Source organism: Lepidochelys kempii, chromosome 1 (genome assembly GCF_965140285.1).
Source record: "Lepidochelys kempii isolate rLepKem1 chromosome 1, rLepKem1.hap1, whole genome shotgun sequence".
NCBI lineage: Eukaryota > Metazoa > Chordata > Testudines > Cheloniidae > Lepidochelys > Lepidochelys kempii.
In genome coordinates this window covers 56,831,062-56,854,298 of record NC_136380.1, presented here as the reverse complement: position 1 = coordinate 56,854,298, position 23,237 = coordinate 56,831,062, and the positions used below count along the sequence as shown (strand labels likewise).

The window sequence follows — 23,237 nt, the reverse complement described above, 5'->3', positions numbered from 1 at the left end:
AACAACTGATCATTGTCCTCTTAATAACAGCCCTTAACATACTTGAAGATTTATCAGGTCCCCCTCAGTCTTTTCTCAAGACTACATGTGCCCCCCCCTTTTTTAAACTTATCTTCAAAAGTCACATTTTCTAAATCTTTTAATATTTTTGTTGCTCTCCTCGACTCTCTGCCGTTTGCCCCCATATAGCCTCAAGTGCGGTGCCTAGAATGGGATGCAGTACTCCAGTTAAGGCCTCACCAGTGCCAATTACTTCTTATATCTTACATACAACATTCCAGTTACTACACACCAGAATATTAGCCTTTTCTGCAGCCGCATAACATTGCTGACTCTCATCCAATTTGTCATGAATTATAACCCTCAGATCTTGTTCAGCAATACTATTACCTACCCAATTATTCCGCATGTTGTAGCTGTGCATTTGATTTTTCAAATGTGGAGGCTGCAAAGAGAGCAATAGGGCCAGGACCAGAATATTTGTCAGCTTAGCACTGCACATATTCAGGGTAGTGCCATCTGCTTTCCTCTACACACACACTCTCTCTCCAATCCCAAATGTGGTCAGCTTGATAGTGTTTTTGCCACTGTTCTTTTCTATCACTCTGTCTTCTACCTGGTTAACTTTCTCTTTAGCCACCAAGGTGTTCTCTTCTCTTCCTCCTGTACTCCACTGCTAGAGCAGTCACGGCTGGTTTTAACATGTTTATAGCTACATGCAATTGTACAAGATTTGGTTACTTAAAAATCTGGAAAATCTAGTCATACATTTTATTGAAAAGAAAAATTTGGAAATAATTAGATTGGGAGACAGAAGGAAATCATTCTAATCAAACTAGATTTGTTACATATTTTTAATATATATCTTGGATTAAAATTATTTTTGGCAAATGGTTTTATCCTAAAAAGCCTACAAATGTGTTAATTTTTTTGGTCAGTGTATTAATTACACTACATAGCTACCTAGAAATGTATTTGGGAAATTATTAGGGCTCTCAAGCGATTAAAAAAATTGATCACAATTAATCAGGCTGTTAATAATAGGATACCATTTATTTAAATATTTTGGGGAGTTTTCTACATTTTCAAATATATTGATTTAAATTACAACAGAAACAGAACAAAGTGCACAGTGCTCACTTTATATTTATTTTTATTACAAATATTTGCACTGTAAAAAAACCGAAATAGTATTTTTCAATTCCCCCATTTCAAGTACAGTACTGTAGTGCAATCTCTTTATCATGAAAGTTGAAAGAAGTGTAGAATTATGTACAAAAAAATAGCTCCATTCAAAAAATAAAACAATGTAAAACTTTAGAGCAGGGGTGGGCAAACTTTTTAGCCAGAGAACCACATCTGGGTATGGAAATTGTATGGTGAGCCATGAATGCTCACAAAATTGGGGGTTAGGGGTCCGAACTCCGGCTGGGGGTGCAGGCTCTGGGGTGGGGCCGGAAATGAGGAGTTCAGGGTGCAGGAGGGGACTCTGGGGTGGGACAGGGGGTTAGGGTATGAGGGGGAAGTGTGGGCTCTGGCTGAGGGGTGTGGGCTCTGGGGTGTAGCTGAGGAGTTGGGGGTGCAGGAGAGTGCTCCAAGCTGGGACCAAGGGGTTAGGAGGGCAGGAGGGGGATCAGGGCTGGAGCAGGGACTTGGGGGACAGAAGGGGATCAAGGGTGCAGGCTCCGGGTGGCGCTTACCTGAAGCAGCTCCTGGAAGCAGCGCCATGTCCCCACTCTGGCTCCTAGGCAGAGGCACAGCCATGTAGCTCTGCATGTTGCCCCGTCTACAGGCGCCACCCCTGCAGCTCCCATTGGCCGTAGTTCCCAGCCAATGGGAGCTGTGGGGTGGTGCCTGGGGCAGGGGCAGCATGCAGTGCCCCCTGGCTGCCCCCCCTACGCATAGGAGCCAGAGCGGGGACATGCCCCTGCTTCTGGGAGCTACGCGGAGCCATGACACATGTGGACTGGGCAAGCCCCCAACCCCGCTCGCCAGCAGGAGCTCAAGGGCCGGATTAAAATGTCTGAAGGGCTGCATACGGCCCCTGGGCTGTAGTTTGCCCACCCCTAATTTAGAGCCTACAAGTCCACTCAGTCCTACTTCAGCCAATCACTCAAACAAACAAGTTCGGTTACAATTTGCAGGAGATAATGCTGCCCGCTTCTTGTTTGCAATGTCACCTGAAAGTGAGAACAGGCTTTCACATGGCACTGTTGTAGCCAGTGACGCAAGATAGTTACATGCCAGATGTGCTAAAAATTCATATGTCCCTTCATGCTTCAACACCATTCCAGAGGACATGTGTCCATGCTGATGATGGGTTCTACTCAACAACAATCCAAAGCAGAGCGGACCAACGCATGTTCATTTTCATCATCTCAGTCAGATGCCACAAGCAGGTTTTCTTTTTTGGTGTTTTGGGTTCTGTAGTTTCCCCATCTGAGTGTTGCTCTTTTAAGACTTCTGAAAGCATGCTCCACACCTCATCCCTCTCAGATTTTGGACGGCACTTCAGATTCTTAAACCTTGGGTCAAGTGCCGTAGCTATTTTTAGAAATCTCACATTAGTACCTTCTTTGCATTTTGTCAAATCTGCAGTGACAGCGTTATTAAAACGAACATGTTCTGGGTCATTATCCGAGACTGCTATAACATGAAATATATGGCCGAAAGTGGGTAAAACAGAACAGGAGACATGCAATTCTCCCTCAAGGAGTTCAGTCACAAATTTAATTAATGCATTATTTTTTTAACAAGCATCATCAGAATGAAAGCATGTCCTCTGGAATGGTGGCTGAAGCATGAAGGGACATACAAATGTTTAGAATATCTGGAACGTAAATACCTTGCAACGTAAGTTATAAAAGTGCCATGTGAACACCTGTTCTCACTTTCATGTGACATTGTAAATAGAAGCAGGCAGCAGTATCTCCTGTAAATGTAAACAAACTTGTTTGTTTTAGTGATTGGCAGAATAAGAAGTAGGACCTGAGTGGACTTGTAGGCTCTAAATTTTTTTTTTTTTTTTTTGGAGTGCAGTTATGTAACAAAAAAAATCTACATTTGTAAGTTACACTTTCACAATAAAGATATTGCACTACGTGTATGAGGTGAATTGAAAAATACTATTTCTTTTATAATTTTTACAGTGAATATATTTGTAATAAAAATAAAGTGAGTACTGTATATTTGAAAATATAGAAAAACATCCAAAAATATTTAATAAATTTCAGTTGGTATTCTATTAACAGTGCGATTAATCGTGATTAATTTTTTCGTTAATCGTGTGAGTTAACTGCGATTAATTGACAGCCGTATCAATTATATTTAAACAGGGTTTTTATAACTTTAAAAATGTAAGTTAAATAGATAGTAACAAAATAACTGCAGAGTGGAAGCAGTCTTATAGTTCAGGGACGGCACTGGGATTCAGGATACTAGGGTTCAATTCAGAGGGGTCTGCCATAAGTTTCCAGTGTGATCTTGGGCAGATCACTTCATCTCTGTGTGCCTGTGTTTTCCATCTGCAAAAAGGGGAGAATTTGCATCATTTGTCAACTTACCGTAAACTCTATCTCTATGCACACATGGTTATGAACAGGGCAAGTGGTGCAGTAGTGTCTTGACCGGGTGTTAGTACTAGCAACAAAAAAATATCAGTGGTGAGTCTTAAAACTCAAAGGCAAGCAGGAGTAATTACTCAGTGAGTAGACAGCACTACATTACCTGTGTAATTCATCCTTGCAAACTTTTACTTGCTTGTTCACCTGGGGTGATTTTTTTCTGCTGGTTAATTAAACATTACATTTATTTTTATCACAGTAAGGGCAGATGAATAATTTGATGGTTAGGGTAGTAAAAACCTGAGTTTTTTGAGGGTGCTCTATAGAAGAGAAGGCAAAACTGAAACTGACACGTGAATGTTCTCTCTCTTGCATGGCAGCTATGGTGCTACTAAAAAGATCTCGAACTCCTATTTTCAAAGCAGACAGACCTTTCATCTTTTTCCTAAGGCACGCCAATACAGGTACACAATTCATTTATTCAGTATAGGAGTCACTCACCTAACAGTAAAAAAATCTTATGAGTGTGTCCCATAAATAAATAAGGAGCTATTCTCTAAAATGACTTCAATTTCCATAAAACTCCTTTAAAAACAATCTGTAGAATAAATTTTCAACTACAAACAGTGGAAGCAGAAAAATTGACAATCATGGGAATTCAGTTAGACTGTTCTTCAGCATAAATTTAGTAACCAAAGGCACTCTGATGGCCCTGGGGACTAACATCCATTTATCCAAAGAATGGAAAGGTAAAGCACATGCAGGGGCAGTACAAGTTTCTCCTCCCCTGTCCTGCCTCTATGACTCAAATCTAAGCATCTCCTGATCTGGAGAGGCATGGGGCCTAATCTGTCCTGCCACTGCTTTGTGTCTTGCCGAGACAAGCAAGAAAGTTGCCACTTGTAAGTATTAAAAGTGTCTTTAGTGAGCAAATTGAACAAAAAAAAATAAAACTTACTATACTCAACTATGCTCAACTATACTCAACATTAATAGGATGAAAATTGGACTGTAAAATACAAATTTAGAGAAATCAAGTAGAGCAAGAAAGAAACCACAGACAGCATTCTAATCAGAATAGCACCAGAAACAGTCATATAGTATTGCAAATCACATTTTTTTCTTCTATTTATCATAAAAAAGTGTAAAAATGTACATTTGTTTTTGGTAGAAGTCTGTCTTCTTTGGGGAGGGGAAAAGAGTAAATAAAGCTACTATTAAAAATAGTGATGTTTAATGTTTGGTTTATTATCCATTTGGGAGGCAGCAAGCTCCAAACTCCTACCACCTGCAAGTTAGGTCTCACTACAGAACAAAAGCCCAGAAACTCTCCCCTCATATTTATATTCTGCAATGTGCTAGGCACTTTCCAAAGACTTCGGAAAATATAGCCCTTGACCCAATTATGGTACAGTTAAGAGCACCACCGTCTTCTCTGAAATTCAACTTCAGAACAGATCTGTCTAGAGAAAAAAAGACAAGCTGATAAACTGAAATGCGATGATATCTTAAGTGATTTAAAGCATAGATGAATTATGAATCTAATGAGGCAGTAACCCAATGGGCCAAATCCATCTCTGCTGTAACTCTAGTACATATACATAGGAATGAATCTGACCCATTACTATTTGGTCAAGTTCAAAGCCATTTTCATTTTGGCCAAGATTTAATCATACTAGATAAGGGAGCTTCTTGTTCAGCTGCCAACACTTTAATAAGCAACTGAATCTAATGTGCAAATTAACAAATTAATCTGGCCCTTAACTGGTTTCACAAACTTTTAAAAAAGCAAGAGTTACTGCAATTGGACCCACAAAACCAATATTTGCATGTATGTGACCATCTGACAGTTAACCAACAAGTTGCATGTAAAAATTAGGTGCACAATTACATGTATACACTTTTTGCAAGTTAGGCCATGAGTGTTTGAGTGTGCAATTTTAATGAAGTGTTTATTTTAATTCACAGGTTCAGTGCTCTTTATAGGAAGAGTTACAAATCCCTCAGAATAAGTGTGTCCAATGCACCCTCCCCTTATTCCTTCTGCAGCCATCTTTCCTTCAGTGAGATTGACGCACACTATGCATATTTATTAAAAACTGGATACTTAAAAGTATTTTGCAAAAAATCCACAAGAGCGGATAAATGTTTAACCAAATAATCTTATAAATAAAAATGTGTTACTTTTGCATTTTGTGTAGTGTGCTTTTATTTTGTTGCTGTATAAAAGCATCTTTTACTCTTTTTAAAAAATGGTTGGAGTCACAAGGTAACAGGAGACTAGCTAAAACCAACAGAATGCATTAGTTACTTGTGTTCTTTGCTCACAAGACTGAATCAGCTGAGAGGAGGCAATACCAACCCACCACAAAGCTTTACATTATCTGCTATTTTTCAAGTGGTGGTTTATTTTCTGCTCCTGAAATTAAAATTTTAAACAAAAAATTAAAAACTGAATTAGGTTCCAGAATCAGTTACATTATCAAGCTGAAGTGCTGAGGTAAACAAGCAGCCTGAAGTGCATCCAAGAAATAATCCAGCTGAGAGACAGGCTGTTAAGGAATTGGCACCAGGACACCAGAGTACAAGCCCACTGGGGACTCTATGTACCCGAGTTGCTAATCTGAGCCACCACGTCTACGCTACTGTTGTCACCTGGTTGAGCTAAATTAAAGCTAACAGCACAGGTAAGCATACCTGTGCTACACTCACACCTTCACTTGTAGTAGACATAGCCTGAGTGTCTCTACTCACCTAAACTGAATCAGTACCACCACATACATTACTTCCAATGCAGACTTTACAGCAAAAAAATTCTCTTTTACTTTACAGTGCAGGGCCTGGGAAGGGAGAGAGGGTTAGGTACACAAGCAGCCTCGTTAAGGAGCAAAGGATAAGGTTGGCATAACTGGAAGGATGGTTAAATCTCAAAGAAAAATTAAATAATCCCACATTTTGCCATTTCTCTGGTGTGAATACAGTACATGAGATCTGTGACGCTGTTCAGTAAAAATAAGACTTAGAATACATGATGCTATGCCAACTTATCACCATAACTATGTGGCCAAATGGCAGCTTTCTTAGTTTCTTTTCATAATTTATATCTTATTCTGAGAACCAAGTAGTCAGCATTTCCAATGAGGCTTAAAATTGTAGCTGGTTCCTCAAAACTGACAATAAAACTGTAAATCTAAAAAGGGGAGGAGAGAAATGAGCCACTTCAGTGAAAACTGTACTCATTCCTAACCACCAAAGATTAAAATAGAGGGCTTTTTATTGATGGAATAACAAAAGTGCTTTTTTTAAATATTTTTCAAAATACATTTGTACAACTTACAATAATATATCCAAAATAACTGTATATACAAAACATTACCTTGTTTAATGTATGTGCTTTTCTTGAAATTACAAAGCAACTTTTTTACCTTTTTTTTTTTTTTTTTTTTGGCAAAGTTCAACCTTAACAGAGATGATAGTTTTGAAGGTTGGGTTAAGAAAATAGAACCTGAGGGAAAGTGACATTTACGTCAATGACAAGCAAGAAATTCTCTGTTCTTAGTTTGTTAAATAAAAATGCTTTTAGTGACATTTTTCACATTACAAAAATAACAAATGAAGAAAAAGATTACATATACTTTTTCCATCATACTAGAGGGCAGCTTTTAGTCTTTCAGATAGGGTACTTGAGCCAAGAGTGCATGTCAAAAATGAATGCAGGTAATACAGCCGTGCCCTACTGTGGCTTTTCGATGTGTAAAACATCTCTTAGCTGCTGTTGATATGGTTAACTTGGTTGGATCTGCGATGGATTTCTTCCAGAAAACCCTCAAGCTGTTCTATCAGCATTCGTTTTTTAAACCTGAACGGAAAAGGAAGTATAAAAATAATGCTGTTAATATTAAACTGACAGTGTAAAGAAATGGAATTTTCAAAACTAGACCTTAACTCTGAAAACTTTTCACTACATACATCAGAGGTTCACTGTATATGCACTCTTGTCTGTAGAAGTTCTGGCAAGCTACTGTCATAGCACAATTATTTATTCTGACCCTCTTTCCTGTATGTATTCACTGACAAAAACTTAATTAACAGAGTCAAGATTATCCAGTGATACCATGTGCCTTTCCAGAACGTTGAAGTCAGCAAAACTCAAACCTCTAAAAACCAGGAAATACAAAATTAACATATATGCCAATGCAACCTTAACTCTACACTCTGAGCAATGACCAAATACATCCATAATGCACATATCTCCACAGTGCCTTTGCAGACACTGTAGAATGCTCGGGGTATAGGCACATGACCAATGTAGGACACAACTGTACTGAACAGGAGATACCTATATTTAAGCCCACTCCATAGAAATACCCCTGCTGCTGAATTTTACAATTTCAGTCCCTTTTACGAACACTTTCACCCTTATGCACAAGACGCTATTTAACACACTTTCACTCACCCCCCCCATTAAACCCACAGACCACTCGTATCCTGCCTCATTGTGGACATTCCCCATAGCAGTAAGACCCTAGTGCACAGCTACTAACACAACCTTCCAAACTCATTGCTAAAAGGAGCATATTGGATCTCAATAGGTACACATGTACCGCTTTCCTTTATTCACACACAGAGGGGGACAAAGAGAGGGGTGCAGAAGTCCCTAGATCTCACATCACAATCAAGCTCTGCCGTACTGCACCAACCAATCCTCTAAACATTCAGTACAGCTACACCTGGTGTGCATGTAGATAATTCCCATTGGCTACTACCAGCTCCAGGGCAGCAGAGTTAAGGTTTTGCTGGCATGCACATTAATTCTATATTCCTTGGTTTTCAGAAGTTAGAGTTTTGCTGAACTCTGTTTTCTAGAAGGGCACAAGATACTCCTGAGATAATGACAGGTTTCAGAGTAGCAGCCGTGTTAGTCTGTATTCACAAAAAGAAAAGCAGTACTTGTGGCACCTTAGAGACTAACAAATTTATTTGAGCATAAGCTTTCGTGAGCTACAGCTCACTTCATCGGATGCATTTTCCACTGAATGCATCTGATGAAGTGAGCTGTAGCTCACAAAAGCTTATGCTCAAATAAATTTGTTAGTCTCTAAGGTGCCACAAGTCCTCCTGTTCTTTTTCCTGAGATAATGCTTAGACTTCATACCACTGCTCCAGCATTCCCTCCATTATACCATTGTTCTGACCTCAGCTCCTCACATCCTACTGATTTGAAACCCATTCCCCTATTGCCCTTTCCCCTCCTCCCCCACAGAGCAGCTTCACCCTTCTCCACACCCCTGGCTTTGTAGGGGTGGGAAGGTGGTGTGTCTGAGAAGTGCCCATATCAGCTGTAAGCAGGAAAAGAGAGTAGAAAGAAAAAATCCCTGTGAATCTGGGCCTAGTGTGTGGGGAAGGGGCTCTACATATCCATCTGCAGCACAGGAAGCTCAGACAGGTGTGAAGTGGCCCATTCATCTCAATGAGATGTTCTGCGCTGAATGAGAACACTCCATGAAGAAAGCTCTGAGACATGTAAACTGTTCCATTTATCTCAATAGGTATTTCCGTCCCCAATTTTCAGTGACAGTGCTACGAGTCTGTGATATGCACCGAGCATGCCTATTCCCAACTCCTGGCCTTGGTCTCAGCACTATGTGCTTGGTGCATGTTCCAAGCATGCCTATTCTCAGCTTCCCATCCAGGGGGGCAGCCACACCATGCACTACCCACCCGCCAATTCCAGCACGTGCGCACGCGCACACACGGCAGGGAAAGGAGTTAGGACCCCTCAGAGAGTCAAGGCTCCCATGTGTCTGGGTTTGACATGAGGGGCAGGCAGAGGAGCTCAGATCCCCTCAGAGGGGCAGCCCGACCCTTCAGCAGAGTTCTTCCAACATGGCTGAAACTTTTCAACAACCAATTATTAGCAGTAAGACAACAACTTAATAACAATCAATTTAAGGCAAAAATTATATGTTTAAGTCTCACTTTAGAGAAAATTTTCAGTTTGTATTCTGGTCACTTTCCAGACCACTGGGGTGAGTTAAATGAGGAGAGAGGCTGCTAACAGAAAGAAATCTTATTTTGCTACACAGCTTCTCTGGATGAAACTGAAACCACAGGGAAACCATTGGGTGAGGCTTTAAAGGAAATTCCTACCAGAACCCATGTTGGGGTGGGTGATTTCTGGTAGGTTTATTAGCATGCTTGTAGATTTTATTGTTTTCTCCGTAGTGCTTTTATTTTAATCAAATATGCTTGCTTAGAAGAACCGTGAGATAGCTTAACTGTGGACAGTTACACTACTAGTCTCTGAAGAGAAAGCAAGCAGGTCTGTTTAGAAAGTCTATGTTGCTGGGAATAACAGTGAAGGCAGGGAACTGTTCAACCTGTCAAAAAGGAGAGAGATACATGTTTCTACACAAGAAAGGCAATGGGTAGAGAACCAGAAGCCTGAGAATGGGTGCTCTTGCTGAACCACTAATGGGAATCAGATGTAGTTGCCCTGACCTGTGACTTTTCAGCTTGGAAAAAGAGACAACTGGAGGGGTGGGAGCGGGGTGGGGGGAGAGAGATGATAGAAGTCTATAAAATCGTAACTGGTGTAGAGAAAGTAAATAAGAAAGTGTTATTTACTCCTTCTAATACAAGAACTAAGGGTCACCACATGAAATTAATAGGCAGCAGGTTTAAAACAAAAGGAAGTATTTCTTCACACAAATGCACAACCTATAAAACTTTTTGCCAGAGGATGTTGTGAAGGCCAAGACTATCACGGTTCAAAAAAGAACTAGATAAGTTCATGGAGGACAGGTCCATCAACAGCTATTAGCTAGGATGGGCAGGTGTGACACAGGGCCAGAAAGGGTTAAGTAACTTGTAGGCTAAATGACCCTAATTCAACCTTTAAAGACATATTAGAGAAGTATATAAATGGTAATTAGGGCTATTCCTTATAAATAGCTAACACAGCCATGTTAGATAGACTAGAACTTTGAAATGTAAACGTGTATTATTAGAGAATGAGAGGTAATACTAATTTTATGGTTTCAGAGTAACAGCCATGTTAGTCTGTATTCGCAAAAAGAAAAGGAGTACTTGTGGCACCTTAGAGACTAACCAATTTATTTGAGCATAAGCTTTCGTGAGCTACAGCTCACTTCATCTGATACAGTGAGCTGTAGCTCACGAAAGCTCATGCTCAAATAAATTGGTTAGTCTCTAAGGTGCCACAAGTACTCCTTTTCTTTTTGTGAACCTAGGGACTAATTCTGAAAGAACTCTTTGCAACTCTACAACTCATCATCTCTACTAAGAGACTGATCTAAGAACTATATTCACATCTGTATGTATGTCTTTTAACCAGTACTCAGCTCTCTTTTTAAATAAATTTTAGTTTAGTTAATAAGAATTGACTGTAAGCATGTATTTGGGTAAGAACTGAAATATTAACTGGCATGGATAGAACTTTTTCATATGATGAACAAGTTTTTCAATAATCCTCATTATATTTGACTTGGCTGTCTGGGAGGAAGCAACAAGGCTGGGTTGCTTTAAGGGAACTGTGTTATTGGCTTCTGGGTAACAAGTAAGGCATTATAGAAGCTGTTTTGTTACTAGCTTGGTATTCTTGAGACACATCTTTAGAGCCCTCAGAATACCCATTTATACCACAACCTTCCAAAGGAGGTCTAAGGGTTAGAACAAAACAATGGGAGAACTATGGGCTTGTCTTCACTATGGGGAAATCAACACTGCTGCAATTGCCGCAGCAGGGGTCAATTTAGCAGGTCTAACGAAGACCTGCTGAATTGACGGCAGAGTGCTGTCCGGTCGACCCCAGTACTCAGTAGCGTAGCTTGGGGAGGAGCGGGGCAGTGGCCACTCCCCCACAGAGCACAAGTTGCGCCTTTAAAAAATTTTTGCGCCTTTTGAATTTTTACTCACCCAGCAGTGCTCTGGGTCTTCGGCGGCGGGTCAGGCAGCGCTCCGGGTCTTCATTTGCTCCGGTCTTCGGCGGCATTTCGGTGGCGGGCATCCTTCAGTGCCACCGAAGACCGGAGCGAGTGAAGAACCCGACGCCGAAGTGCCGCTGAAGACCCAGAGCACTGCCAGGTGAGTACAAGTGGGTGGTGCCTTTTTTATCTCCACTCCCCCTGTTTTCTCCACCTGGCTACGCCACTGCTAGTACTCCAGCTGTCTGAGAAGAGAAAGGGAAGTTCACTGGAGAGAGTCTCCCATCGACCCAGCACAGTGGAGACACCGGTGTAAGTCGACCTAAGCTACGTTGACTCCAGCTACGTGAACAGTGTAGCTGGAGTAGTGTAACTTAGGTCGACAAGCAATATGTCCCAGGAACTGCGGAAAGAGGAACTCCCCTTAAACAAAGGTGTCTGGAGCTATAAGAATAACCTTTTCCTCATGTCAACCATGATGGAGTTCTTGTATAGCGGAGAGGCCAGAGCCCCACTGTGCTGGGCCTTGTGCAAACAAAGAAGCAGTCCCTGCCTCCAGAGCTTTGTTTCCTCTTGCACCAGAAACCTAAGTTTGACCAGATCAATGAATGCAATTTCCTGATTCAGTTCTGTCTAGTTACCAAAATGTATGAAGAAGCTAATGGAAAATCCATACTAAACTACATTTCTCTTCCAGTAGCCAGGTAGTTAACTGTAGCTGTTCCTAGTCCAGACAAAGGAGTCCATACTTCAAGAGGAGGTCTGGTCCTTACTATAAGTGACTTCTGTGGTAGCATTGGAAGAGGAATTCAATTCTCCCCTTTCCTGTAGCCTTTATGTTAACTGTCTTGAAAGGTAACAGATTCTTCTCTGTCCAGGACATTATTTCCACTGGCCTGGAAATGTTTGTCCTTTGATTACTTCCTAGTTTTGGAAGCAATATAAACATTCATACCTCAATCATAAGCCAACCTCCAATGGGAAGCAACAAACTTCTCCAGTAACCACAATGAATTGCCTACTACATGGTTTTCTTGTACTTTCTTCTGAAGTGGCACTGGCCACGGTCATACAGGACACCGGTCCAATCCTGTATGGTCACATTTAGGGCAGGGGTTGGTTCAAACACACCACTCAGAACTACAAAAGGGAGTTAAAAGGATGCATACTCTAAAATTTTGGAAAATGTGTCTTTCAAGTATGCTCCCTACTTGATAGGCTTGCTTCCACAGTGAGTGTACAAGGGTCTAGAGTGAAAATTGGGTTTGCTTTCAGCATGTTTGTACTTACTTGCCCGCAAAGGGACATTCAGATGTGATGGGAGAATGATACCTAATTTTGCATTGTATCAGGTGTGCAGTTCCTTGTCCTTTAGAGGGCAAGGAACTGCACACATGATACACTGCAAAATTGTTATACAAAATAAATTCTGCAGGCACATTTGGGTTAACCTATTAAGGGGCTGAAGCCAATGTGTAGCACCAGAAACCCCAGCCTTTGGAGATAACTAGCTACGGATGACTACTGCCAGGAAGTGACTGATATAACAACCTATGACCTGTGCCTTCCTGTGACTACTAGCAGTCATTTCTTAAGACTCTGGATGCAGAGGGTAGATCAAAAGGAAGAGTCTTATACAGGAATTGTGAATTCTCATACACAAATGCTCTTTTTCATGCTGAGGATTTTGTTAGTTTGGAGGATATTCTATCAATCTATCCTTGGAAGCTTCTCCTTCAGAATTTTTGCTCTGCTGGGGAAATAGTCCTTTCCTTGACAGTGTTTATGTTGATAGCAAAAAACGTATTGCTATGCTGGCTTTGAAGTGAGGGTTGAAGCTTCTCTGCATCCTCAGCAACTAATTCCTCTGTTTCTCCAAACAGCTGCTCACCTATAAGTATGTGTTTAGGATGACTGATTGGTATTCACAGGTGCACAGCTTCCTTGTAGCTACCACATTAGAAGCCAGTGCGCTTCTCACAAAATCACATCAAGGGCTTGATCAGGTCAAAAACCAGAGATGTTTCACTCCAGACAAAAAAAAGTCATACCCCTAGACCAGAGGTGGGCAAACTACGGCCCATGGGCCACATCCGGCCCATGGGACCATCCTGGCCAGCCCCTGAGGCTGTCCCCCGGCCCCTCCCCTGCAGCCACGCCGCCATGTGACACAATGCTCTGGGTGGCAGGGCTGCAGAGTCCGGCCTGACCTGGTGCTCTGTGCTACACAGAGCGGCTGCCTCTCCTGGTGCAGCCGTGCTGCCAGCCACCGGTGCTCCAGGCAGCGCAGTGCGGGGGCAGGTTGGATAGAGGGCAGGGGAGTTCGGGGGGTGGTTAGGGATGTGGACAGGGGTCGGGGCGGTCAGAGGGTGGGAGTGAATGGGGCAGGGGTCGGGGGGGTTGGATGGGGCGGTGGGGGCCATCAGGGGACCAAGAGCAGGGGGGTGGGGGGGTGGATGGGGCAGAAGTCCCAGGGAGGCCATCAGGGGCTGAGAAGCAGGGGGGTCAGATAGGGGGCAGGGGCTGGGCCATGCCTGGCTGTTTGTGGAGGCACAACCTCCCCTAACTGGCCCTCCATACAACTTCAGAAACTCGATGCGGCCCTCAGGCCAAGAAGTTTGCTCACCCCAGCCCTAGACGATGTAGCACTTGCATGCCACCTAGTAGGCTTTCCTTACAAAAATATATGAACATTTTTTGGTCTGAATGGATATAGCTGAGGGTTTGAAATTATTATTCAGTGTCTTTTGGAAGAAAATCCCCTTCTGAAGACATGACTGTCTTTAACTGGTGGAGCTACCTCTGCACCGAACTTTGGAAATTTGTTTTTATACATTTTAGTTTAACATTTGGATTTAATCAGAAGTCCTCATTCAGATTTTACGATGTCCCAAAAGAGGCTTCTATGGGAAGCTGTGTATCTAATAATGCTTGAAATGGAATATATTTTATTAATGAGTTACTGGCATCCTGTCCTACAAAATCCTGCAGGCTTTTTTGGTTTTTTTTGGTGGGGGTGGTGTTTGATGGTGCATGTGTGGTATTTGCTCATGTTGTTCACAGAGGGAGGTAGCATGATAGTCATCCTGGCCTGAGGACCACTTAGGGAAGAGTATTGGTACAAATACCTTAATTTAATTGAGGAAGTAACTTGTTAGAGGTCCCTAGAAGCCTGAAAGGTTGCCTGCTTGCTCCTCCACTCTGGCTAGCACCCAAGGGGCAACCTAATAAAATTTGGCGCTTTGTTCAGTAAATTGGGAGTTATTTTGAACCCTGGAGGAGATTTCTTATTTACAGCTTCATGGAGAGTGGAATCCTCATATGCCTCTGCTCTGGGTCAGTCAGCATGAAATGCCCCATACACTTTAATGTGGAGCCAGCCTGTGAAAAAGGGGAGGGGTAGAGAGAGACCCATTCCTTCCTCTTAGACTCTGAGCCCCTGTTCCTGGCTGATGAACAGAAGGCCCAACTCCCATTCTGCTGATGCCTGAAATCCAAGCCCCTTTTCCTAGCAGAGCGAGGGGCCCTGGGCTGAAAGCCAAACAGGTACAATTTCCATTACACTGCAGCTTGAGGGAGGGCTTCACAGGCACAGCAGTAACAGGCTTGTCTGCATGCTTCTGGGTGGGGAAGAGCTATGAGCTTAATATGAGCACTGAGAAATCTTCTTGAGGAAAGCCCCCAAAAACACTCCTTCAGGGCAAAAAGGAAAAGGAGAAGGGGTCTAACCCTGATTTTCATCCCACTTGTTCAATACTAACTGCTACCTTGCAAAGGTAATACCTGCTTTTGCCTTTTTGGGACCCAGAGATCTAAGGTTTGTGAGACTTACTCCGTAGCATCATAAAAATCCCTTAGTTCACAGTGGGAGGAAGGGGAGCTGTGCAGAAGTTCTTTTGTCAGGAAGCTCTGGACCCACTTCAGTATCTGGGGGGACTTTGGATCCTTTCAGGGGTTTGTACCCATTGACCTTGGACTGTTGCAGGATTTGCCCCTTCAGGGGGCCAAAGAATGTCCTTAGACTCTCTCCAAAAACTGCTCAGGAGTGCCTGAGCAGGCTTTTCTGCACTGGATTCATGGCTCCTCAGGGCAGACGAGAGGACTAGACATGTTGGTCCAACTCTGAACTCTGTGCCCTACCACTGCAAGGGTCACATGGCTGTGAACAGGCAGCGCATAATTCACCCTCTATAGAGCCTGTAAATGCTGCCTCATATTGAGAGCACTGCTTAGATTTAGCCCAGTGCTGGCCGGATAGCTCTGCCATACATAGGGGGAGGATGGGTGCAAGATGGAAAGAGGAGTCCCAGAGAGAAGATGCTGCAGTGCAGAGTCAGGTGATTGAAACTACCAGGCTGCCAAAAACCAGATCCAGGGGAGGAGGAGAACAAAGAACGAGTATAGATATTACTGCACAAAAATGACGGAATAAAACAGTCAAGAGAAGCTGAACTGCCAATATGTTCCACCATCAAAGGCAGAAAAACTGGTGTCCTGAGCTAAAGGGCAGGGCTTGTTGCTGAAGGCTCCAGCAACTCTGGTCACTGCCTCTGAATTCTGTTGACTGGGAGCATTACCGACGAATGAGGAAAGAAACTATGCAGCATCCTGAAGACACTAATTCTGAATGGACAACTCATCAAGCCCAACTAAGGGCTGCAAGAGATCCTAACACCAACAGAATTGGCATAATTTCACTGTGTTGGGAAAGTAAGGAAGCAAACACTATGCATAGGCCTCCATACACCTTACAAGCTAGAGCACACTTCTGAAGAGGAATTTGAGGATGGGTGGCATAGCATATGAGAGGGTTTAGCAAGGCATGGAGGCCAGAAGGGCTGTGCAGGTGCTCCATGAACTGTTCCCATGGTTATAGAGACAGGGACATCCTATCTATAACAAGCACAAGGACCAGGATTTTGCCCACTACCCACTACATCGATCTAACCTCTGACTAAGGAAGTGTGGATTTAGCTCCTTCTGGAGAAAGCCAACATGAGGAGTAGAAGGACATCTTTCTGGAGCAAGATGAATGATGCTCCCATATTAAAGTATATAAGGCCAGATCCTGAGCATTATATATAATTCCACTGTCGTTAATGAGTTTATGTTGAGTTACGTCATTGACATTCTGGCCCACAGTCTTTATAATACAGTCTCTCTCAACCTTTCCAGACTACTGTGTCCCTTTCAGGAGTATGATTTTTGTCTTGAATACCGCCAAGTTACACCTTACTTAAAAACTACTTGCTTACACAATCAGACATAAAAATACAAAAGTGTCGCAGCACACTGTTATTGAAAAATTGCTGCTTCTCACTTTTACCATATAATTATAAAATAAATCAATTGGAATATAAATATTCTACTTACCTTTCAGTGTATAGTATATAGAACAGCGTAAAGAAGTCATTGTCTGTATGACATTTTAGTTTGTATTGACTTTGCTAGTGCTTCTTATGTAGCCTGTTGTAAAACTAGGCAAATATCTAGATGAACTGATGTACCCCTCTGGTTGAGAACCACTGGTTCTGGTTACAATACACAGCTCTTCGAAATGGGAAGCACACTCAAATTCGTCCTTCAGCAGTGCATTGCTCCACATTGTGGAATAGGACTGATTCTCTCCCATTTTACACCATTCTTATCCATGTAGGGTTTATCTACAGAGACTTACTGCTCAGCAAGTTAGGGTATAAATCTACCATGCACCAGGTTGCCACACAGTAACTGGCTGTGTGGACATGGATACTGTATACTATGGAACTTTTTCAAACAGCAGTAGGTCAAAGCACACTACAGAAGTCTTAGTGTGCAAGTAGCAGGGTTCACATGGCCAGTTAGCATGCAGCAAGCTAGTATACTGGACATTAACACCCCAGCTTGCTAGATTTATGTGGATTTATCAATTTCCTGCTTTTAACACCTTTAGTCATCACTTCCAAGATATTAAATTGAAAAGCAGCAGCAAAGAGCTGAGTTTGTACAAATATACAGGCTTGGGGGAAAAAAGAGCAAGAACTACATAGATCATGATGAACTAGAACAGAAGAGATTTCCTCCCAGGGCCTTTGCCTGTAATTTGAAGCATTTGTGTAGTTAATTTCTAGGATAAGTTAATCAAAATGTGAATGATAGTTACAAATGTGTGGGTCTCAAGCAGACATATATAGTAGTTATGGACATACCTCTGACTACAAACAGTACATTAGCATAATTTTACAAGATTTTTAGTTAGCTACATACCTTGAGGCTTCTTTAATAACATTCTGTAAAAATATTAGTCGTGTTTGTAAACTGCCTTGAACATGCTTCAGTAAAAAGAAGATTCTTTCATATTCTTAAAAAATAAAGCAAAAAAGTTCATTAGATGAAACCTACACAGATATATCTGTTGCAACACCCTGCTTTATGAGCATAATTGCAAGCTTCATTCAGCTTTTGTACAGCTTAAGACATGGTACTGTATTTGTATGAAGTAGGCAAGTAAACATATAGGTTACCTACCTGTAACTGAAGATTCTTCGAAATGTGTTGTCCCTATCTGCATTCCACATGTAGGATACACATGTGCCTGAGTCCGGAATTTTTTTTGCGAGCAGCATCCATTGGCCTGCACATGTGCCATAGCTCTCCTCCTGCTCTGAACAGAGAGCATAAAAAGTGGTGCAGGCAGACACCTCTCCAGTTTCCCATTCTTACCACAGTTCAAACAATCCGCTGCAGAGGGGACTGAGGACGGGTAGTGAATACAGACCAGGACCACACATCTTGAAGAACTGCCGTTACAGGTAAGTAACCTCTATTTCTTCTTTGAGTGATAGTCCCTATGTGTATTCCACACGTGGGTGATTAACAAGCAGTAGTCAGATGGGGGTTGGGGAGAGGATGCAACAGTGGTAGCTGACTGTAGTACTACTGTCCTCACAGCTGTAACTGTAGTTGACAACTTGACCAGAACATAATATCTCATTAAGGTATGCAAAGAGCTCCACGTAGCTGCCCTAGATATCTCTAGGGGAGATATGTCTCTCAGAGATGCAGCAGAAGTAGTTTGCCCTCTAGTGGACACAGATGCTGGAACTAGGGGTGCTGCTGCACCCCCAGCTTGAAGTGGTTTCCATCATACACCAGGTTTACAGTTTGGTTCAATGGCTCTCAGTACCCACACTATACAAATTGTTCCAGCACCCCTGCTAGCAGAATGAGCACTCACACCCCCTCCAAAGGGGCATATGAGTTAGTTGGTAACAAAGGGTAATACAAACAACCCAAGATCCAATTTGAAAGTCTCTGCACCAATATAGCTAGATCACTTGATCGCTCTGCTATGGAAACAAATAATTTAGGTGTGTTTTTCCAACATCCTTTTTTCTTTGAAGATAAAAGCCCAAAGCCCTTCAGACATCTAGAGAATGCAGCTGTCTCTCTTCATCTGAGGCATGCAATTTTGGAAAAAATACTGGTAAGTGGATTTCCTGGCTCATGTAAAACTTGGAAACTACTTTAGGAACAAATCTAGAGTGGCGTCGTAATGAGTCCTTTTCTTTAAACAAGGAAGTATGTGGTAGGTCTGCCACAAGTGCTCCCAGTTCACAGACTCTTCTGGCTGACGTTATGGCTATAGAAAGGCCACCTTCATGGACGGATGGGCCGCAGCACATGTGGCTAGAAGCTTGGGGGGGGGGGGGGGAGAGAAGTTAGTGAGTGACGATAAAACAAAACTGAGTCCATTAAGATATGAACTTCACCAATGGTGGAAAGGATCCGAGAATCTCCTTTAGAAGATTCTCCTGTGACAGGATCTCCTGTGACAGGATAAGTGACTCTTCCAAAGAACCTGTGATATCAGTGAGATGGGACAGAAGGTATACCCAATGACCCTTCCATGACACCAATAGGGCATCTCCCATTAAGCCTTTACCCAGGGCTGGTCTGGAGCAGTACCAAGGAAGTTTCCTGTTCTCCCATGAGGCAAAAAGATCCCAGGCCAGTGTTCCCCACTGGGCAAAGTTATCATCAAGAACAAAGCTGTGAATCTCTCATTTGTGATTTGTGGAAAAATGTCTATTCAGGCAGTCTGTTATTGAGTTTTGCACGCCTGGTAAATATGCTGCTGCTAAGGTTATGCTATGATCGATGCATCAGTTACAGAGGGCAACTGCCTCTCTATGAACAGAGACAGACAAATCTCACTTTCTCCCTGCTTGTTTATGTAAAATACTGTTGTCATGTTGTCCGACATTGTTTGCACGTCTGGATTGGATGAGTGAGGGGAAGGCATCACAGATTTGATGGACCACCTAGCGTTCTAGTAAATTTATATGCATTCTGGACTTTTGTAGGGTCTGTGTCTTGTGCCATATAATGGCCCATGTGAGCACCCCAACTCAAGAGGGAAGCTTCCTACATGATGGTTGCCTTGGGAGTCAGATTGAGGAAAGGAATCCCCACACGAATGTTCTCTGGTGTTGTTCACCAGATGAGAGAGTCTAAAACTTTGGCCAAAACTGTCACATTACAATTTATGTTGCCTTTCTCTGCTGAGTACACAGAGAGAAGCCAGGCCTGTAGGCAGTGAAGCAGAAGCCTGGCGAACAGCATCAAGTGTGCGCATGAGGCCACGTGGCAGAGTGGGGAAAGGCAAGTTCTGATGAATGTCCTGGGTCTGATAGGGAACCTAAGAACAGCCATACTGAGTCAGATCAATGGTCCATTCAGCCCACTATCCTGTCTTTCGACAGTGGCCGATGCCAGATGCTTCAGAGGGAATGAACAGAACAGAGCAATTATCAAGTGATCCATCCCATTGTCCAGTCCCAGCACCTAACAGTAAGAAGCTTATGGATACCCAGAACATAGGATTGCATCTCTACCTATCTTGGCTAATAGCCATTAATGAACCTATCCTCCATGAACTCATCTAATTCTTTTCTGAACCCCGTTATAGTTACAGCCCTCACAACATCCCCTGGCAACAAGTCTCACAGGTTGACCGAGTGCTGTGTGAAGAAGTACTTCCTTTTGTTCCTGCTGCCTATTAATTTCATTGGGAGACATTTATTTCTTTTGTTATGTGAAGGGATAAATAACACTTTCTCCACACAATTCATGATTTTATAGACCTCTATAAAAGACCTCATATCCCCCCACATCCTCTTTTCCTAGCTGAATAGTCCCAATCTTTTAAATCTCTGCTCATACAGAAGCTGATCCATACCCTTAATCATTTTTGTTGCCCTTCTCTGTACCTTTTCAATTTCTAATACATCTTTTCTGAGATGGGGCAACAGTAGTCAAGGTGTGGCATACCATGGAGTTATATAGTAGTAGTATGCTATTTACTATCTTATTATCTATCCCTTTCCTAATAATTCTAACATGGTTAGCTTTTTTGACTGCTGCTGTACATTAAGCAGATATTTTCAGAGAACTATCCACAATGACTCCAACATCTCTTTTTTGAGTCATAAAAGTCCATTTAGATCCCATCATTTTGTATATATAGTTGGAATTATGTTTTCCAATGTGCATTACTTTGCATTTATCAACACTGAATGTCACTTGCATTACCCAGTCATCCCTTGTCACAGTCTGCCTTGGACTCAACTATCTTGAGTAATTTTGTATTGTTTGCAAATTTTGCTACCTCATTGTTTATCCCTTTTTCCAAATCATTTATGAATATGCTGAACAGCACTGGTCCCAATACAGATCCTTGGGCAACACCGCTATTTACACCACTATCCATTTTGAAAACTAACCATTTATTCCTATGCTTTGTTTCCTGTCTTTGAACTAATTATTGATCCATGAGAGGACTTTCCCTCTCATCTTAGGACTGCTAACTTTGTTTAAGAGCCTTTAAAAGGCTTTCTAAAAGCCCAAGTACACTATATCCACTGGATCACACTAGTCCACACGTTTGTTGATGAATTCAAATAGATTGGTGAGGTATGATTTCCCTTTACAGAATCTGTGTTGATGCTTCCCCAACAAATGGTGCTCTTCTATGTGTCTGATAATACTGTTCTTTACTATAGTTTCAACCAATTTTCCTGGTTCTGGAAGTTAGGCTTACCAGCCTGTAATTGCCAGGATGCCTCTGTAGTCTGTGTTAAAAATTGGCATCATATTAGCTAGCCTCCAATCATTTGATACAGAAGCTGATTTAAGTGATAGGTTACATACTCAGTTAATAGGTCTGAAATTTCATATTTGAGTTCCATTAGAACTCTTGGGTGAATATCATCTGATCCTGGTGACTTATTACTGTTTTTAATTTATCAATTTGTTCCAAAACCACCTCTATTGACACCTCAATCTGGGACATTTCCTAAGATTTGTCATCTAAAAAGAATGGCTCAGGTGTGGACATTTCCCTCACAGTCTCTGCGGTGAAAACCAATACAAAGTACTCATTTAGGTTCTTTTCAATGGTCTTGTCTTCCTTCAGTGCTCCTGTAGCACCTCAACTGTCCAGTGGCCCTATGATTGACCTTATATATGGAAGTGCTCATGGCATGAAACCTCTTGAGGTAGATATGCTCTTCTTGTGATCAAGTCCAATCTCTCCACTATAAAATTGATGAACCTTGCGGGGATCAACAGATTTTTTGTGATTGACGCAGACACCCAGGGAAGGAAGTAGACTGAACAGAACCACTGGACTTCCTCATAGGAACTGTCTGTCAGAAGTCAGTTGTCAACATAAAGGATTACTGTAAATTTCTCTCGTCTCATCCACGTTACCACTCTGAAAAAAACATTTGTAAAGATGTTAGGTGCTGCAGCTAGACCAAAGGGGAAGACTCTGAATTCGTAATGTTTTTGACCAAAGAGGAATCTCCTGTGAGCGGGTGGATGTCTACGTGCAAATATGTGTCTCAGGTCGAAAGCCATGAACCATGTGTCCTCTAACAAGGGAATTACTGATGCCAAGGATATCATGTGGAATTTTAGTTTTTGAATGAACCTGTTCAGCCGTCTCAGATTTAGAACTGACCTCCATTCCCCAACCTTGCTGGGGAATAAAGTAGAAAGGGGACTAGAATCCCTTCCTTTGAAGTTGAGGTGGAACCCTATCTATTACTCCCCTGAGGGCAAGGAAGTTCACCTCTTGTCACAGAATCTCCTTGTGAGAGTGGTCCTTGAAAACGGACCTGGGAAGGCGGTCTGTGGGTAGGAGGTAACAGCAGCTCAATCAGATAACCACCCTGAATAATCTAACACCCATCTGTCTGTAGTCAGGGCCCTCCAGATTTTTGGCAAATTGGGTAAGGCAGCCTTTGAATATCAGAGGAAGGGAGTGAAGCAGCATCAATAAAGGCACATGGGTCCTGTCAAAAGAAACTCTTCACTAGGGGATTAGAGCATAACATGGTGGTGGATGCTGCAGAGGCTGGGCTCCTGGGTATATAAACTTTCAGTCTCTTGTGTGGTGGCTCCTGTGGATGTTGGTGGTAAAACAGCTGAGGAGGCAGCCTTGCCCTATACATAAGTCTATAGTGTTTTCTCTTAGGGACCGCAGCATAAATGTTCAGCAAGTGAAGCGTTATCCTTGAGTCTTTGAGGGAGTGGAGACACTCATCTACCCTCTTGTGGAATAGGTGGATAGTACTGAAGGGGAGATCTTCGATGGTACTCTTCACCTCTCTAGGGAATCGCAGCTTGGAAGAAAGCTTTGGCCACCAATCTGCCCCCATTCACTAAGACCTAGAATTAGGCC

General features: G+C 42.3%; 2 protein-coding genes across 10 annotated transcripts in view; one reads left to right on the top strand and one right to left on the bottom strand.

Annotated features, from left to right (window-relative positions):
• Positions 1 to 5,738, top strand: part of SERPINE3 (serpin family E member 3) — a 49,037-nt gene extending 43,299 nt beyond the window's left edge. For 2 of the 3 annotated variants that reach the window (XM_073343218.2, XM_073343222.2), the window contains 2 exons: positions 3,944 to 4,027; positions 5,532 to 5,738. In XM_073343218.2, the coding sequence (XP_073199319.2) occupies positions 3,944 to 4,027; positions 5,532 to 5,575 (128 nt within the window). In that variant the 3' untranslated portion in view covers positions 5,576 to 5,738. The remainder of the gene's footprint in view (positions 1 to 3,943; positions 4,028 to 5,531) is intronic. The other variant, XM_073343241.2, reaches the window with a different exon arrangement.
• Positions 4,754 to 23,237, bottom strand: part of INTS6 (integrator complex subunit 6) — a 77,600-nt gene continuing 59,116 nt past the window's right edge. For 6 of the 7 annotated variants that reach the window (XM_073343217.2, XM_073343205.2, XM_073343184.2 and 3 more), the window contains 2 exons: positions 17,756 to 17,849; positions 4,754 to 7,422 (listed from right to left, as the gene is read on the bottom strand). In XM_073343217.2, the coding sequence (XP_073199318.1) occupies positions 7,329 to 7,422; positions 17,756 to 17,849 (188 nt within the window). In that variant the 3' untranslated portion in view covers positions 4,754 to 7,328. Of the gene's footprint in view, positions 7,423 to 17,755; positions 17,850 to 20,367; positions 22,266 to 23,237 lie in introns of those variants that run through there. The other variant, XM_073343202.2, reaches the window with a different exon arrangement.